Source organism: Mesocricetus auratus, unplaced genomic scaffold (genome assembly GCF_017639785.1).
Source record: "Mesocricetus auratus isolate SY011 unplaced genomic scaffold, BCM_Maur_2.0 Super-Scaffold_6723, whole genome shotgun sequence".
In the NCBI taxonomy this organism is placed as follows: Eukaryota; Metazoa; Chordata; class Mammalia; order Rodentia; family Cricetidae; genus Mesocricetus; species Mesocricetus auratus.
The window spans coordinates 1,335,563-1,354,943 of record NW_024429183.1 but is presented as its reverse complement, the minus strand read 5'-3'; the positions used below and the strand labels follow the sequence as shown (position 1 = coordinate 1,354,943).

The 19,381-nt window shown below is 51.3% G+C and overlaps 1 protein-coding gene across 3 annotated transcripts in view; it reads right to left on the bottom strand.

The window, feature by feature from the left end:
• Positions 1-19,121, bottom strand: part of Piezo1 (piezo type mechanosensitive ion channel component 1) — a 68,331-nt gene extending 49,210 nt beyond the window's left edge. For all 3 annotated transcript variants that reach the window (XM_013115670.3, XM_013115672.3, XM_013115671.3), the window contains exon 1: positions 18,761-19,121. In XM_013115670.3, the coding sequence (XP_012971124.1) occupies positions 18,761-18,824 (64 nt within the window). In that variant the 5' untranslated portion in view covers positions 18,825-19,121. The remainder of the gene's footprint in view (positions 1-18,760) is intronic.
• Between the last annotated feature and the right edge of the window lie 260 nt (positions 19,122-19,381).

Sequence of the window (19,381 nt, the reverse complement as noted above, 5' to 3'; positions counted from 1 at the left end):
TAGCCTCTGGATCCATGATCCCTAATTCTGTGCCTAGTGATGTATCCTGAGAAGGGGGCTAAAGTATCAGAGGCATGAGGTCAGTAACCCAAACCCTTCCTCCCTCCCACGATACACCATGCCTGGCCCTTGAATACTGCCAGAATATCCCCGCAGAGGCTTACTGGCTCCAGGAGAAGCAGTGAGTCCCCCTAGCCAGCAAGAGAAGCTGATTAAGAAGCCACTTAAGAGTAGAGCGTGGGCTGTTCCCTGCACAGGCAGGCAGGGTGGGGACAGGGACAGCGCCGGCCAAGGGCTATATGTTCAGTTCCTGGAAAAAAAGGAGTGAAAAAAGTGACGGGCAGGCGGCTCTCCTACCACCACATCCTGTTTTTATGGAAAACTAATCTAATTCCTGATGGTGAAACCAGCAGCAGACATCCCCTGGGGGTCTCCAGTGGCCTTGATGTCAGCCCCATAGGGTGAGGCCCCTCTGCCCAGTGGCCACCCTCCCTGCCAGCCCCACCCTGGAAGGTGGAGCTCCCATCTTTGCCACATTCCCCCCTCCCAGGGAGAAGTTGGATCAATGGGACTCCCTACCAGTGAAATGCAGGCTGCTTCTCATCCTCAGCTCAAGCTTGAGCTAGACTATATCCTGCGTGGGTGGCCTCAGTGGGTCTAGGGATGGGGACAACTGTCAACTGGGGATGCTGCTCAGGACAGCCATGTCAAAAAGCACTGGGGACACTGTGTAGTCCCAGGACCTGGGCTGTGCATGGCAGCCTTGTGGCCAGAATAACCTTGCCCAGAGCCCTGGCTCAGCTTCTGAATGACCTCTGGACTTTAGTTTCCTCATCTGTAAAGTGGGTCAACAATCCTATCTGCTTCAAAGACTACCAAATAAGAATTACTGTACAAATTGAGGCATGCTGACAGCTTACTCTTGCCTCTGCAACCATACCAAACTTCCTTCTTCACTTCCTGGAAACTGCTCACTGGATATGCATTTGGGGCTGCTATGCCTCTGGGCAGGAAACACCAGGCCATGGAATTCTGAGATTGACTCCTGACTCCCACGGCCTTTGACCACAAAGAGCCTTTCCTGGCTTCCTGTGGGCCTCTAAGGGTCACTATGATGGTTAAGGCTGAGCTCGGGTCCTCCACAGAAAGGAAGAGGTCTGAGGACAACAGAGCCTGCCCTATCCCTGGGTCAGGCAGCCATGGTAACACAGAAGGAACAGCAGAGCTTGCTATCCATAGCAAGAAACCTGTGGGGTGGGTGGGCCGTGGCAGTTTCCCCTACTCCTTGAGTAGACACAAAGGGGATGACTGGCTAAAGGGCTTACCACATGCTGCTTCCACCGAGGCTAGTGTGGGCGGAGGGTCACAGACAGATTACTGGGGGTTCTGGGTCCTACTCACCATTTCCTACAGCAGACATACTGCGGCTTCTAAGACCTGTTCCAACATCAGGGCTAGGGGGCAGGGAGGGGCTCTCAACTCACAGCCAGGCCTCAGCAAGGGGAGTCTGACACCTCTGGCCATCTTCCTGCTGGGCAGGAAATAACACTCACACTAACCCTGATGGCTAAACATCTACCGTCACTTTCCCTTTCAAAGATGCATGGTTTGGTCCTCAGTCTAGTACAGATAGAACCTGCTAAGCCGAGAGGGACTTATGGTACAGACAACCATGAAACACCCAGTACTCAGCTCACATTGTGTATCTCAGGGTCTCTGCAGCTAATGCCAGTTGTACTCCACTCCCTAGGTGGCCACACCTATGGTCAGAAGACCTTGCTCAGCCTCTCAGGGCCTGTGACCTGCACAGCAGGGCTGAGAACAGCAGCTGCTATGACAATGTAGGGATAGCGCAGATGGAGTTTAGAGTAGCCCACAGACGTATGACCAGAGGGTCTCAGAGTGGATGAAGCCATAGCCATGGCCTGGCTCCTCACTCAGTGAGTTCTAAACCAATCACTGAGCTGTGGGCTGCCTCAAGCAAGGGAGTCACCAGACTTGGCAACAAGTTGCCTTAGCTACTGAGGCATTTCACTGGTCCAAGCCCATTTTCAAAGATGAAGGATTCAAAGTGTAGAGAAGCCGTGTAACTTGCCTATAAAGGCATCCAGCTGCAGATGTCCAGTATCACCCCCATCTCCAGGCGCAGACACCCAGATGACCTCCTCACCTGGCCATCCGAATGCCCCAAGGCACACACTGCCAGCAGGCAATGGTAATGAGCATGTGCTGTTCTTCACCATCCTCAAGATGCACAGCTAACCTTAGCACATGCAACCTGGCATGCAGAGTGAGAGATCTGCCCTGCCTCCCCACAAGATGGATTTTACAAGGCATTTCCACCCATGTAACCTGCATGGCTGTCCCAGAGAGGCATGGAGCCAAGTGGTGCAGCTGATAATCTTACAATTGGAGATTTAAAAAGACTGGCTGGGGGAGGGAGTGCCCACCACAGAATAGTTACAGTGCTAGGCACCTGCCCCACCAGGTACTTCTGGCCAGGCACTCAGTCCTATAGGTTCTGTGAGGGGTGTCCATATTACAGGCAATTACAGGCAATGCATCAGACAGTGTTGTTTGTTTGCTGTTGCTGCGTGCTTGTTTGGAGACAGGGTCTTACCACATTATTTTGACTAGCCTGGAACTTGCTAGGTAGACTAGGCTGGCCTGGAACTCACAGAGATCCACCTGCCTCTGCCTCCCAAGTGCTGGGATTAAAGGCGTGTGCCACCACACCCAAATTTGCAGTAATTTTTTGCTGCTGTGTTTTGAGACAGGGTCTTACACTGTAGCCCAGGTCGACCTGTAACTAGGTAGTCCAGGTTAGCCTTAAGTGAGCAGCAGTCCTTTGGCCTCACCCTCCCAAGCATTGGAGTTATAGGCATGAACTGCTATACTCAGATGACCACTCCACTTTCTTTCTCTCTTTCTTTCTTTCTCTTTCTTTCTTTCTTTCTTTCTTTCTTTCTTTCTTTCTCTTTCCTTCCTTCTCTCCCTCTCTCTCTTCTTTTTCTGTTTTTTGTTTTTTGTTTTTTTTTTGCAAGACAAGTGTTTCTCTGTGTAACTGCTGTGGCTGTCCTGGAACTCACTCTGCAGGCCAGGCGGGCCTTGAACCTACAGAGATACATCTGCCTCTGCCTCCCACCCAGCTCTTTTTATAAGATTTATTTATTTAGGCTTTATTTGCTTGCATGACAAAAGAGGGCACCAGATCCCACTATAGATGGTTGGGAGCCCCTGAGCCATCTCTCCAGCTCCTCCCCCTCAGCCCCACTTTCAAAGAGGAAAGGTTAATGGTCAACAAGATGGCTCAGAGGGTAAAGGTGCTTACTGCCAAGCCTGACCGACTCCCCCATGGTGTCCTCTGACCTCCACATGCATACCATCCATCCACACAGTCACATATAAATATAATATAATTTAAAAAATTTAAACAGCAGGATGGTGGTGGCACACACCTTAATCTCAGCACTTGCGAGGCAGAGGCAGATAGATTTCTGAGTTCAAGACCAGCTTGGTCTACAGAGCAAGCTCTAGAACAGCCAGGGAAAAACCTGTCTTGAAAAACCAAAAATAGCTGGGCTGTTGGTGGCTCATGCCTTTAATCCCAGCACTCGGGAGGCAGAGGCAGGCGGATCTCTGTGAGTTCGAGGCCAGCCTGGTCTACAGAGCAAGTTCCAGGACAACCTCCAAAACAGCACAGAGAAACTCTGTCTCAAAAAAAAAAAAAAAAAAAACTAAATAAATAATTTAAGCAAGGAGAGAGGAGAATCTACTAAAACCTAGTTTGTTCAAAAATGCAATAACACTATCTAATACCTTATGTGCTAATTTAAAGGTTTTATTTCTATTTTAAATTATAGGTATATGAGGCCAGGCAGTGGTGGCGAATGCCTTTAATCCCAGCACTTGGGAGGCAGAGGCAGGTGGATCTCTGTGAGTTTGAGACCAGCCTGGCCTGCAAGAGCTAGTTCTAGGACAGCCTAATAAAAGCCACAGAGAAATCCTGTCTCAAAACAAAACAAAAAAATTATATGTGTATGTGTACATCTATGTACAGATTTGTGCATGTAAGTGGAGTACAGAAGAAAGTGTTGGATCCCCTGGGGCTAGAGTTACAGGTGGTTGTGAGCTGCTTGATGTGGGTGCTGGGAGCTGAACTCGGGTCCTTTAGAAGAGCAAAAATATGAATTTAAAAATATAAAGATTATGCTAAAAATTTTAAAGATGAAGGGTTCAAAACTCTGAGAAGCTATGTAAATTGCCTAAGACATCTAGCAGCACAGCCAAGAGTCAAAATATCTGAGGACAGAGGGGGAGATTCCACAAGAAGCCAAGCCTGGGAACTGTTCTCAGCCTGCCACCTACCTTGCAGGAGGAAGAGATTATACAGCAGTGTCAACCACAGTTCTAAAATGCTACCCAGAACCACCACCCAGGGTTCTGCATAGCCCAGGGCGCTCTTGTGGCTAGCCTCCAGCTGGAGCTAATGTAGCTAGGATCAGTGAAGAAAGGGACTCTGCGGTCACAAATAACCAAAGACCTGGGGATAGTAGGTCTATTTTATATTTATATCTTTTTATTTTATATTTACATTCACACCACCAGGCCCTGACCACAGGCAGGTGGGCTGTGTGATCTAGAGTATCTCAGGATGGTACTTAAGCTGAGTCCGGTGCCCCATCAGATGGTTGGAGATACCTATCCCATCGCCATCTCCTGAGACCCCCAGCAGTTCCCACCTAGGTCTATCCCCCCACCCAGCAGGGCCAGTTTTCCTCCAGTGAGTGATGGGAAGGACCACAGTGTCTCAACACTCCCAGCCTCGCTTGGGGCCAAGAGCATCTGCACTTCCTCAAGGGCCTGTCATCTCTGGAATGTAACTCAACCTGCTGGTCCAGAAGCTCCAAGGTGCTCAGAGTTCCCACAGCCCCAAGGCCACGGTGTCTCCAATCACCTGGGAATCTGGCTGAGATGCAGCTTTACCTTTGGCTTCAAGTCCTGTGCTGTATTCAGGCGAGGGGGAGCTAGAGGATGTAGGAGCGGTGCAGAGGGGCCTCAGTGGAGGTGGGGGGAGACAAGGGTAGAGGTGGGAGGGGGAAGAGAAGCCTGCCTTGGAAATCAGGGGGACAGGCCTTCATAGTGAAGACCCTGTGCTGTGTGGTCCTGCAGAAACCCAGCCTCACCCAGGAGTGCACAATGAAGATGACGGCTGGTGCTTTCCCAGGCTGAAGGAAAGCATCCCAGAAGGTAGGGGATGACCACTGACCCTCCGTATAACGCAAAGGAGACACCTGGTATCTTCCTAGGCTGTCAGAGAGAGGGTCCAGCGTAGTCCAGGGGCATCCCACCCACAGCACCACTGACCACCACACAGAGCTGCCCCCACCACATACTTCACCTATCTACCTTCTAGCCTTATTTTCACTGTGAAAACTGGAAACTGAGGCAGGAGGCCCTTACAGAGATCACAGATCAAACTGCTCAGAGGCTGTTCAAAGGAAGCTACCTAAAGGTCCAGGTTCCTCCAAGCCTCCCCCAGGCAGTACCACACTTGGATCATCAACAACTTTCTTAGGTCCCTCTTCCCACAACATCATGAGCCTCTCCCCCACACTGATCCTTAGAGATCAGGGCCTACCCAGCTGTCCTTCCTCCCACCCGCTGGGAAGGTCTGCACTCACTGATAAGGTCTGTGTGATGGTTAGTACTAACTGCCAACCTGACCTAAGCTAGAGTCGGTCACCTGGGAAGAAAGTCTTAAACGAGGAGTTGTCTAGGTCAGGTTATCCTGTGGGTATGTCTGTGGGGGATTGTCTTGATTATTAATTGGTATGGGAAAGACCCAGTCCACTGTGGACAGCACTATTCCCTAGGCAGAGAGAGGGTCCTGAACTGTGTAAGGGTGGAGAAATCAGGCTGAGCACAAGCAAGTAACTATACATGTATTCATTTTCTCTGCTCTTGACTGTGGAAGTGACATAACCATCTATCTCGAACTCCTACTGCTGTGACTTCCCTACAGTAAGCAACTATTACCCGGAATCATGAGCTAAAAATAAATCCCTTTCTTCCCTAATTTTTTTTTGTTTAGATACTTTATCACAGCAAATGAAATGAAATTAGAACGGTTTGGAATGTGGTCACCATGGGACCGTGTCACCAGGCAAGCCTGGACAGGTGTGACCTCTGAGACCTGGAGCAACATCCACCTTGTCACCTCCCCCTGTATCTGCTGACATTCCCTTCCCACCTACAGGATGGAAACTCCCAGCTTTCCCTGACCCCACTAAGACAACACAGACAGGAAGACACAGATGCATGGCACCAGACACAGGCAGGAAGGAGGGCCCTATGGGACTGTGGATATGTGAGTCCCAGCCACTGTCCCCAGGTCCAAGCTCTAGGCAATAAGTCCAGTCACCTTCACATAGTGAAGCAGAAATAGGAACAGCCCTGTGGGGCCATGCTGAATTGGGGAGGCAGAAAAGGAGGCAAGAGGTTGTACTCAGACCCCAGGAAGCATGCTGTCCCAGATAAGGACATGGCCTGAGGACTGAGGGACAACACAGCTAATTAGCACTCAGTCTCTGGGGAGACTGGGGGCCATGGACTGCTTGGGCTTCCTAGAGAACCCAGCAGACATGAGTGCCCAGATGCACAGCACAAAACCCACACCTATGCTTTAGGAGCCCCTGGCCCAGCATCTGCCAAGCACAGAAATTATCCTGTCCTTCATACTGATGCCTGGGGGATCTGCATGGGCACAGAGCAAAGCAGAGACAATAGGCAGGGTACAAAGATAGCCACTACAGCCCTCACAAGAGGAATGAGGACACTAAAACAGAAGGCCCCAAGAGACCAAGGAGGCCACCTTGCGAGGATGGAGCAAGGGCCCTGGTCAGGTCTATGAATCTTAGAACTGGAGTGAATACAAGCAGGGAAGGAACAGCCACACTCAGCAGGATGAGGCCCGTGGGGAATGGAGTGTGGCCCAAGGACTAAAGGCCAAGCAGGTAGATGGGGGTGAGAGGTGGGGGAGGGGGGCGAAACAGGACATCCCATAAGGCATCCAGGCAGGTGCGGAGCAGGACAAGGTCCAGCCACACAGCAAGGCAAGGAGACCTAGCTACATGACTAAGGAGTGAAAACATTCTTGTGGAAAAGTGGTCACCTACACAAGGCAGGCAGCAGTCACACAGGTTAACTGGATACCATCTGGATTAAAAGACCCCGCCCCTAAAACGACACCATGAAGTTGGAATAGGTAGGTATGCTACAAAGACACAAAAACACTCATGACACACAGTTGATGGAGGGCTGAAAAGAGAGTCACCTGCCTCTGCCTCCCGAGTGCTGGGAATAAAGGCGTGCGGCACCACCGCCCAGCAAAAGGTCAAACTCTTAACAAACTCCAAGGATCAAAAACAGATGAAAGCTATATGTGCTGCACATAGCTGTAATGCCAGCCCCTGGAGGGGGGTTGGGAATCAAGAGTTTGGGTTAGCCTGGGCTACTTAGTGAGATCCTGTCTCACAAACAAACAGAGCTAAGCATAGAGCTCATTTGGTCATCTGCTTACATAGCATGCATGTAACCCTGGGCTGCATCCTAGTAATGTATAACCAGGTATGATGACACGAATGCAATCCCAGCACGGAAGACAATGATTGGAGTTCAAGAACATCCTTGGCTACAAAGAAAGTCTGAGGTCAGTCTGACTTGTATGAGACCCTGTCTCAAATGTTAAAAATAGGGCTGAGGAGATGAGATAGCTCAGATCAATGATTGCACTATAAGCATGGAGATCTGAGTTTAGTCTCAAAAACTCACATTCTAAAGAGCTGGCTGTCCTTGTGTGGCTGCAAATGCCTTTAATTCCAGTACTTGAGAGGTAGAAGCAGACAGATCTCTGTGAATTTGAGACAAGCCTAATCTACACAACAAGGTCCAGTTCAGCCAGGGCTACATAGTGAGACCCTATCTAAAAAAGTAAATTAAAAAGTTTAAAGCTGGGTACAGTAGTGCTAAGGAGACAGCGATGGGTAGCTTCTTGGAGCTTGCTGGTCAGTGATTCTAGTCTAACTGGAAAGTTACAGGCTGTTGAGAAATCTCTCAGAAAATAAGGCAGCCGGTTCCTGAGCACAAAAGCACAAACATTTGAGGTTGACCTCTGGCCACACACACACACCAGAAGAAAGAATGAAAGTGAAACCAAGCTGGTTGGTGGTGGCACACATTTTTAATCCTAGCACTTTGGAGGCAGAGGCAGGTAATCTCTGTGAGTTTGAGGCCAGCCTGGTCTACAGAGTGAGTTCCAGGACAGCCAGGACTATACAAAGAAACCTTGGAGAGAGGTGGGGGGGAGGGAGGGAGAGAGAGAGAGAGAGAGAGAGAGAGAGAGAGAGAGAGAGAGAGAGAGAGAGAGAGAGAGAGAGAGAGAGAGAGAGATTACTCAGCTTCTTTTTTTTTAATGGCTGGAAGACATGAAGAGACACTTCACAAGGAAGTCAGAAAGGGTTGCATGCTAGGCCCAAGCAATAGCTCAGCAGGCGGCACAGAAAGCAAATTGAAGTCACAGGAGTTCCCTCTTCACTAACTTGCACATAGGCTGTGGGGCACCAGGACCTCACTCGTGTGGACAGTACCTAGAGGTTGGAGGCTGCCTCTGAGTTTGCACACACAACTTCTTCTCCAGCAAGGAAGAGTGGCCCCGTGCACCTCAGAAACAGCCACATCATGACACAAACAGAAGAGTGAATAAATGCTCTTGCATCTGTGGAGAGTGAGACAGGAGGATTTGGAGTTCCAGGCCATCCTGGCTACATGGTGGGACCTTGTCTAAAATCACAAAGAAGGAGCAGTAGCACATGGCAACCGGGATGAATCTCACACACTGAGCAAAGAGACAGAGATGCACATGACCTGTGTGGGGGCTTCCTGAACCCCAGATGTAGGCAAAGCAGCCAGAGCTGGAGGGCGCATGGCGGTCCCTTCACTGCCTCGTTTCGGAATGGTTGTCTGTAAATCTTCCGCTACTGAATCTCACCAGGGAGCACTACAGAACTATGGTTCCACTGGGTGCTGGTAACACTTCAGGTGGGAAATATTCAGGACTCTGAGCAATCAGTGTTCAGATCCACCAGAAACTGGGAGTGGCGGTGGGACCCCCAAAGTCTAAGACAGCCTAGGCCAGAGCAGATCTTACAGATGCATTTGTCAAGTGAATGCCAAGGGCAGTGGCCAGATGTCTAGAGGAGAGGACAGGTGAGTAGATATTGGGGGGCAAGGGGTGCAGAGAGTGAGATGCCAGGAAGGCAGAGCAGGGAAATTGCTGACTCGCTGATGGGACACACTAAAGCGACCAGGGCTGGAGGACCCGGCTGTTGGAGCAGAGCTCTGGCTTTAAACAAGGCTATGTATCCCTAACCATGCTACACACCTTATCATATGCATCTTAGAAACCAGGCTACCTGAGCTGGAGAGATGGCTCAGCGGGTAAAAGCACTTGTCACCCAAGCCTGACAACCTGAGTTCATATCCTGGGAATCCATGTAAACTGTGGCATTTGTCTATAATCCCAGCACTCTACGGTGAGAAGAGAGAAGTGACAGGAGAATCCTCCAGAAGCCTACAAACCAGCTAGCCTGAAGTAAATATACAGTGGCAAACAAGACAGACCTTACTTGAAACAAGGTAGAAGGCATGGGTCACCTAAGGTTGTGCTCTGACCTCCACATATTCTCCATAGTACACACACAACTTCACACATGAATATGTACACACATGCACACCTATGCACAAAAATAAAAAAAAACAATGACTTGCCGACTTAGAAGGCACTCTCATACCCTGTGGCGCCTGCTGCCATGGCTTGGGGAGGTAAGTGAGACTGGAAAGTCAATGACCCAAGGCTCTCATAGTGGGCAACACTGCTCTGGGAGTTACTTGGAGAAAAGGACACTGGCATGTGCCTGGAAGTGGGTGCCACGAACCTCAGTAGCCACAGGCAGGGGAGGATCTAAAGAAACCATGCCGAAATGCACCCAAGAGACTGGCCACTCGAGGTAGCTAGACTACATCAGTGGTGAGGAAAACAATCCTGGCCGCACTCACAGACAGAGGAGATAGACCTGGGCAATGGGCCACAGCCCACAAGGCTGTTGAAAGTCTGCATGTGACCATCTCACTGTAGGTGATGTGGAGAACGGAAGGCTGGCCTGGACTGGGTGTACTCAGCAGCCCACAAAGTGACTTCACCTGTCCACAGAGGGATCTTGGGCAACTGGGATAACCAGTGTCAACCTGTTCCTTTGCAAACAGGACAAGAAAAACCCTCTCTAGGACAGTGATCACAGCATAAATTTTGTAACAGAGCATACAGGAGTCATGTGGGTCACTACTGTCACCAGCTCTCAGACATGCTAGTAAGGAAAACAGCTGTCAGGCTAGTAAATGGCCTTGCTTTCCTTTTAAAGTTTTTTTAATTGGTATGTATGGGGAGGACGGGAGAGGGCATGGGTGACTGCAGGTGCCCCTAGAGTCCTGAAGAGGATGTCTGAATCTCTGGAGCTAGAGTTCTAGATCACCGTGAGCAGCCCAATGTGTGCTGGGAGCTGAACTTCAGTCCTCTGCAAGTACAGTACACGCATACTCTTAGCTGCCGAGCCGTCTCTCCAGCCCCTCATTTCCCTTTTAAAACTCCCTGTAATGTTATCAGGATGACGCTGTTAAACAGTGTTTTAACCATAAACAGAAATCAAGTAAGAGAGGGGGAAGGAGGGCCAGGAGCATGCTGGAGCCATAATGCAGAGGCAGACACACATGCTGGGAGCTGGGGTGCAAAGTATCAGCAGACAGACAGCAGGTTTTGGGGATCCCAGGAGGTGAATGCCAAACTCTATGCTTGCAGTCTCCTGTCCAGGACCCATACCTCATCCTCAGGTCCCAAACAAGCACAGAGTTTAATTAGCAGTTTAATTCTCCTGCTGAAGAGTCTTTGGAGGATGGCCAAGGCTTGGAGGATGGAGGTGGTTGCTCAACACAGGAGGAAAACCAAGCAGCAGAGAGGAGGCCTAGCACACGCCCTCTTCAGACCTTAACCAGGCTGAGCAGGAACACTACCTTGCAGGTTCAAGGCCTGGATGGGAGGTGTGATGGTTTGAGTGAGATTGGCATCCATAGGCTCATGTACTTGAAGGTTTCGTTCCCAATTGGTGGACTGTTTAGGAAGGATTAGGAGGTGTGGCCTTACTGGAAGAAGTGTGTCACTAAGGGTAGGCCTCAAGGTTTCAAAAGCCCACAGCAGGCTCAGTCTCATGCTCTCTCTGCCTCCTGCTTGGTGGATCAGATGTAAGCTCTCAGCTACTGCTCCAGCACCATGCCTGCCTGAAACCGCATGATCATCTAACCCTCTGAATCTGTAAGCAAGCCCCCAGCTTAATGATTTCTTTTATAAGTTCTCTTGGCCATGGTGTCTCTTCACAGCAATAGAACAGTAACTAAGATAGGAGGCCACCCCAGTTTCACGTTCCTCAGAACGCAACAGCTGCTCCCGGGGACCATTTTAGACTCCCATTCAATGGCAAAGGAAACCACAGGAGGCCAAGGAGGCCACCATCCCTCAGCAGCCTGAACCCAGAGAAGACATGGTCTCAGCTATATATACTTACAGAGAAAAATAGCGTGCACATTGCAGCCTGGTAAACAGTCGTGGCTGACCCTGTCAGCCTGTTAGAGAGAACCAAAAATACCCCCTATAATTATGCTATTAAAACATGCCAGAAAAATGGACCCACCCCACTCAGCAAGGGTTCCTGGGATGGCTACAGAGAGTCAAGAGGCTGTACATATTGGCTAAGGCATCTGATATCACCCAGAGGCTGGTCTGGCTCTTGTCCCCTACAAGACAATGCTTGCTTCCTACCCCATGGTGGCCAGTTACCCAAGGGACCGTGTGAGTGGCCACCTGGACACATGTGATCTTCATGTATAAATACGACAGGTCTCAGCATCCAGCCTAGAGAAACACATGAAAGCACAGAGACACCAGAAACCTGGAAGCAACTGGAGGGAATGACATAAAGAAGAACCCAAAATAACAATGGATGTTCCAACTATGAAGGACAAGATGACGTGACAAGACAGTAGCAATAGGCCACATGCAGCAGACTCATGCTGAGACAAGAAAGAGCTAGGGTAGGATCAAACCCTCCTGGGAATAGGGATGGGGGTTGGAAATTAAAAGAGTTAAAGCAGCCCGGGCAGTGGTGGCGCACACCTTTAATCCCAACACTTAGGAGGAGAGGCAGGTGAATCTCTGAGTTCAAGACCAGCCTGGTCTACAGAGTGGGTTCCAGGACCACCCGGGTTACACAGAAAAACCCTGTCTTGATAAACCAATAAATAAATAAAAGGATTAAAGCGGAATCTATGCTCAGTTGACCTGAGCTTTCAACCTCTCTGCACCCAGTCACAGTACAAAAATTAGATGAAAAATTCCAGAAGTGGGGGCTGGAGAGATGGCTCAGTGGTTAAGAACACTGACTGTTCTTCCAAAGAACCCGGGTTGAATTCCCAGCACAAACAGGCAAGCTCACAACTGTCTGTAATTCCAGTTCCAGGGAATCTGACACCCATAGCAAAACACCCAAGCACATAAAACAAAGGTAAATAAATTAAAAAAGAAAAATTCCAGAAGTATGCATTTCATAAGTTTTAAAATATTGTATTTGTGTGTATGTACATGGGGAAGGTACATGTACTAAGCATGTGTGTAACTCAGAGGACAGCTTTTGGGAGCCTTTACCCACTGAGCCATTCTGTCAACCCTTAAATAACTTTTTTTTTTTTTTTTGGAGACAGTGTTTCACTATGTAGTACTGACTGGTTTGGAACTCTGATATGTAAAACAAAGCTGGCTTTGAACTCACAGAGATCTGTCTCGTCTTTGCCTATCTAGGGCTGGAATTGAAGGCTTGTGCCACCATGCCTGTCTTAAATAACTGTTAATGCTGTGTATGGTTGTATTATTTAATCTTATTACTAGCTATTATGGTCAACCTCTGTGCCTAATATGTAAATTAAACCTTATCTCAGGTGCATATATAGAGCGATGGATGACAAAAGGAGTTTGTTTGGTACAATGGTAGGCTTCAAACACCTACCGTAAGTATTTGTTTAAGAAAAAACAGTTTAGCCGGGCGTTGGTGGCGCACGCCTTTAATCCCAGCACTCGGGAGGCAGAGGCAGGTGGATCTCTGTGAGTTCGAGGCCAGCCTGGTCTCTGTGAGTTCGAGGCCAGCCTGGTCTACAAAGTGAGTTCCAGGACAGCCTCCAAAGCCACAGAGAAACCCTGTCTCCAAAAACCAAAAAAAAAAAAAAAAACCAGTTTATTGACTATAGTACAAGAGGTCCACCAGGGTTGTTGGTTTGCTTTCCCTGGTGCTGGGGACTGAACCCAGAATCTCACACATCCATGCCATCACTCCATAACCAGACTACTGCACTACTGGCTCCTTTTGCTTTGTACTTCAAAACCGGGTCTGGTAAGTGCCATACAGGCCTTGAACCTGTGATCCTCCTGTCTCGGCCTCCAGGGTATTTGGGATTATAGGCCTTGGATGCCAAGACAGGCTCCACCAGGAGTCTTGGAGCATGTGCTATACAGATAAGGCAGCAACTATAATTGAAAACTTGGCTTGGGGGGGCATCCTCAGCCTCCCCTCCCTCCCTGGCTCCTGCTCCTGGAGGGCTCTCAGCAAAGAGGGGACAGCACAGGGAGGGCTCTCCTGACCCTACCCAGCCCCAGCAGCCCTGCCCCTAGCAGCTGACCACGCACCAGGCTCTCCAGCTGGTCTCCTTCTAAGGAGGCAGAGGGCCCTGGAATGCTACAGTGACCTTGTCCTCTAGCCTGGCTACCTACTGTCTCCCTGCAGACCAGCTAACTCCCCATCCTATACCTGCCTTCCTCTTCCTGTAACTCATCCTGGGTTTCTATTGCCCACCCAGGCCAGCTTGGCTTTCACAGCCTAGCACCAGGCAGCTAGGTCATCTCCCTGGTCACCCATAATGCTCTGTCCAGATAAACCAGGGAGCAGACCACTTTGGAAGGCACTTCTGGAGTGCCCCACTTAGAGGGATTGTTGGGGAGACCTGTTTGGAATATCATTATTAGGGAGTCCTTTGGGATGGCACTATTTGGGGGCCCTGTTTTGGACACCATTCCTGGGAAGTACCATTTTGGATGTATCATAGAGCCCCTCTGAGGACAGCTAATGGGAGCCTGTTTATAGGTGTAACTGTTGCTTTTTTTGTTTGTTTGTTTTTGTTTTTAGAGACAGGGTTTCTCTGTGGCTTTGGAGGCTGTCCTGGAACTAGCTCTTGTAGACCAGGTTGGTCTCGAACTCACAGAGATCCGCCTGCCTCTGCCTCCCAAGTGCTGGGATTAAAGGCGTGTGCCACCACCGCCCAGCTGTAACTGTTGCTTTTGAGCCTCTCTCTACCTATGAACAGCTGCAGGGGTTCACAGTGCCCTAGGCCTGGTCAGGAAGAAGTGAGTACCTTTACCACATCCACCGGTCCCGTCCCCCACCCCCACGCAATGCACAGGCACCACTGGCCTGGAACCAGAACTTGGCTCTTGGCTGCTACCCAGTACTTTGTCCCACAAGACCTAGATGAGAGGATGCATGAATGAACTCAGAGGGTTCAGGAAGCTGTACACTATCAGAGTGATCAGCTTGGTGTCCCATGCAGGGCACAGGACTGTAGACCCCCTTGGGGACAGCTCCTATGCGTGGAAAGTGAGGGTACCAGTGCCTACTTTTGCTAAGAAGCATCATCATCATCTGTGCTGGAGTGAACCCGGTAGTGGGAAGCCCCATTCTGCTCAGCCCCCGGGGGACCTGATCTAGACACTGGTGGCCAATGCCTGGCCCTGCACAGCACATATGGGAAAGCACTCAGGGGCTCCTAGCCACCAAGACAAAGCAGGAAGCACAGGATGAAGGACTGGCCTTCCTCCAAAAACAGCTGACCCATCCACCTCCCCAGCCTGGGTGTGAGGGTCACAGCCCAGGGACCAGAGATCAGAGTCTGACCCATCCACCTCCCCGGCCTGGGTGTGAGAGTCACAGCCCTGGAAGCGGTCTTAAAGCTTTTACAGCTCCACTTACAGGGGAGGAGATGAAGCCCGGAGAGAGGTTAAAGGCCAGGCAAGTTCAGAGTGAGATGAAGGGGCTGGCTGCGACTGCTGCCTTTCACCCACAGCACACGCTCCAGCACCCTTTGCCCTCCCGGTGACCTTAAGCAGGTACCTGCCAGCAAAAAGGGCAAAGGAAGCTTCATTCCAGGGGTGTCCCTTCCCATCCATATGATCTTGGGCCTGTGAATTAATTCCGATCATCCATCCTAATCCTAAACAGCTGCATTCTGGCATGGTGTCCAAAAGCTAATAGTGCAACAGAAGGCAGGTGTGAAAGCCGAGCTTTAGCGACAAGAACAAATGTGTATGAAACATCTGATTACATACACATTTCTAAAATAGGTACCAGAACTGAAAGGAGATCTCAGAGCCGCAGGAGGGGGAGGCAGCTCACTTGGAGCCCAGACGTGGAGTCAAAAGTCTTGTCCACCCCGACTCTGAAACTAAGAGAGCAATCTTAGAGTTGTCAGCACATGCAGGAGGAGACACCGCCCAGGAAACAGCCTGGGGCCAGGATCAGAAACTAGCCCTTCTGCCCACCCCAGCAAGGTCACTTCCTCTGCAGGACCCTCCCACTGACTGCCTGACCACCTGCAAGAACACGGTGTGACGTGATCTTCCCTCAGTTCTCAATGGTCCCAAGCTCCTCCCCTAAACATACTGGGACTACTGGGTCCCTGTCCTGCTTACTCATTCCCTCCCAGACCCAGCATGGAGGCAGGGGCCCACGCCTCGGCCAGGCCCAGTCACCGAGGCTCAGCAGGGAGTCCCCACAGTGCTGCAGGGGAAGTGGGACCTCACCCATTCTGTGACTTCTAAGACTGCAGCACCAGTGGCAGGAGAGGCTCCGCTCTACGACCACTAAGTGAGGACAGACCAGTTCCTGTGTGTGTGTGTGTGTGTGTGTGTGTGTGTGTGTGTGTGTGTGTGTGTGTGTGGTGGGCAAGCCAGATATATTCCCATAGTGGACAGTAAATGGTGACAATAAAAATATTCTGAGAAGAAAGACATATTCCCACTGTAAACCGTGATACTTCTCAGAGACATCACTCAAGCTCAGGTGCCACTCTGTCATGGATGTAACAATGCCCCCATGCTATTGTGGGTGCCATATGTTGGACCCTGAAAGTAGGGACCATGTTGCTTTACCACAGGTCTTTCTGACTGTCATCCTCGGTGAGCTTTCTTACTACCTGGTTATTGCTTGGTATTTAAGTACCTGGTTCCCCTGTGAGGCCAAGAGTCAGGGACCTGGTCCTTTCTCCCCCAAGTACAAAACACCCCTTCTGGACATCTCTGGAAGCTTCCATCCTGGTCCCTGATCCCTAGGTCTCCAGGTCACCAGGTAAGTCTGCCTCAGCTGGTCACTATGCCCTTGAGGCTGGGGCATCACCTAGCTTGGCTTTTCAGGTTGTGATTCAGTTAGGGGAGTGACAAGGGGGCTGAACACTCCAGGATGACTCAAACCTTCGTGAAGGCCTGAGCCAGCGCCCAGCATATAGGATGACTAACCTGTGAAGGCCTTATTTCCAAAACTGTTCGGAGGGTAGAGGCCTGGGGAACCTGCACAAGAGATGGTGTGAATGTTTGGCCTCCAGCAAGAGGTCCCTTAGAGATGGCTATACTCCATAGCAAAGAACAGGATGCCAGCATCTCCTATGGCACCACGCAGTACTCTTGGCTGACTCTGTGTCCCCTGCCAACCTCCCTCAGCATAAAGAAAATTGTTGATGTCCAAGCCCACACCTAGGCTCAGAGTCAGGGTAGGTGTGGCCTGTGCCTGGGTATGTCCTCATGAATGAACTTTACTAGGGGGACAGTTTGAGCCTAGGAAAAGACAGGGCTATTAGTCATCAATATCCTCCCCAGGTGACTAACACACAGCCTGGGTGGGAACCCCCTGAGCTGGCAAAACCTGGTTCACATCCTAACCAGACTCAGACTGGAAGCTTCCCCTGCCACCCACACACTGGGTGAAAAGCTAGGGAACCTCAGAGCCCTGACTGATCCTAAGGGGTCACTAGCTGCAGGCTGGACCTGAGCTCACAGCCGATTTCAGTACTGCCCACGAACTAAGGATGGTTTGTGCATTTTTTAATGACTGGAAAAAATATCAGAGTATTTCATGATGTGAAAACATTCACCATCTGCTCTGTCAGAGAAAACCCTGCCAACTTTGTTTAAGAAGGCCCCTGTTGGAAAAGGACCTCTTCGGTGATGAAGTCTTTCTTCCCACACAACAAGACCACCTATTCCCTGCCTTGTTTTTCCTGTCCCCAAGCACTGACAGGCAGCTGAGGAACCTCAGGTGTCCTGAGAAAGTTCTTGCTGCAGTTGTCCCCTTAAGAAGGGACCTGTCTTCTACACTATCGTCAACCCATTCGCCTGTCTACAGCCCAGTGAGGAAAACAAGCCACCAATGTGGGCCCTGGACCTTGGCTCTCCCCAGTCCAGGCTGAGCTGAGGACAGTGTCCCCTGGCCCCTCCTTTTCAAGCTCAATGGTTTTCATTGATTCCTGCCTTGAAAAATTTCCCGTGTCTCACCACATTTTGGTGCTACAAATCAAAACTCAGCCTGTCTGGAAGTCACAGTAGGGTTTGCTCAGGATGCCTGACACCCCAGGAGCCTGCCCCTAAGAAATCTACCTATAACTGGGTAAGCAAGCAGTGTCCCTGGAGGAACTAAGGGGATCAAACACAATCCCCCACCTCTGACAGATGGATTTCACATAGGCAGACAAACTTTCACAACACAAACCGCTCCATGGCTCTGTGGGCTAACTTAATCTGAGCATGAAGCAGGTCACATGTGGAGGGGAGTTGACTGCTCCAGGAGGTATAAGGGGGGTGAACAGTTGGGCACCGTGCCCTGGGTGAGGCTGGGAGAGCTTCAGAGAGTTCTTTTCAAGCAAAGGACACATGCCACGGTTGGGGATCTCCAGTTCAGACATCAGGCCAGACACTTCTGGGGCACCTTGTGCCCCAGTCCCTCTGGAAGGTAACCAAGTAGGGCATGAGGAAGACAGGAGCTTTTTCCAAGGCATGAAATAGTCAGCCTCGGAACTGGGACTAAGAACACTGTGCCTAAGGCTGGATCATGATTCTAGTAGGAAAAGTCTGACTTGAAAAGCTACAGGCAGAACGCCGCCTTCTCCCAGATTGGTCAGGAAGTCGTGATGCAAGTTTGACTTTTTTCTTTTTCTTTTTTTTTTTTTTTTAACACAAAAGAGAACAGAAATTCGCGCTCCCCTTACGTCTCAGAGGCTAACAGCCCCTCGCCCGGGCCTCTCCTCCTAGCCTGCGCGGAAACGCCCAACGCTATCTGGGGCGCTCGGGGACCCATGCCTCGCCGCTGCCTGCCGCGATTCCACCCGGTGCCCTGCCCCGGCCCGCCGCGGCCGCCTGCGCGCTCACGCCTGAGGAATGCGGGCGCCCTGGGCCGCGAGTCCCGGGGAATCTCCTCGCCTATGCTCGCCCGCGCGCACCCTCAAGGGGCCTGGCAACGCAGCGCAGGGGGACGCGGACATAGCCTTCCGGCCCGTTCCCTCCACTCACCCGCCAGGAGCGTGCAGGGCAGCAACAGCCAGTAAAGCCCGGCGCCCAGCACGTGCGGCTCCATGCCCCGAGGCCCGGGGACCTCCCGGGGTCGCGCCGCCGTGGCTAAAAGGAGGTGCGGGAGCCGGAGGAACCACGCGCCATGGCACTCAGGGCGGGTCTCCACACGTGTGGCACACCGCTGCTCGGACCTCCCGCCGGCCTCGTCCTCTGACCCGGGTCCGGGCCGGCCGCGCCCTCTGATAGAGAGGGCCGGAGCCCGCGCGCAATTGGGGTGTCAGCCCGCCCCCGGCGGAACTCAGGGCGGGCGGTTCTTGTAGGCCGAGCTGGGTCAGACGGCGCCTCGGCGGCTCTCTCCCTGCGCCCGCCTGCGGGCTTTTATAAGCTCGGCGCCCGCCCTCCCCGGAGTGCCCGCCTCCGCGCTTCCCTCGACGGCCTGGCTCGCCCAGGCACCCCTCGCTGCCCAGCGCAATTCGCACGCGCGCGCAGGCCCTGGGGACCTGCCTGGTGCATGTGAGCCGGAAAACCCTGGTCCACCCACCGCAGAAGACCCCCCCTACAGCCCAGTGCAGTCACTCGCACAGTGCCGGTGGGGCGCTTCTTCCTGGGGGGGCCGGAGCC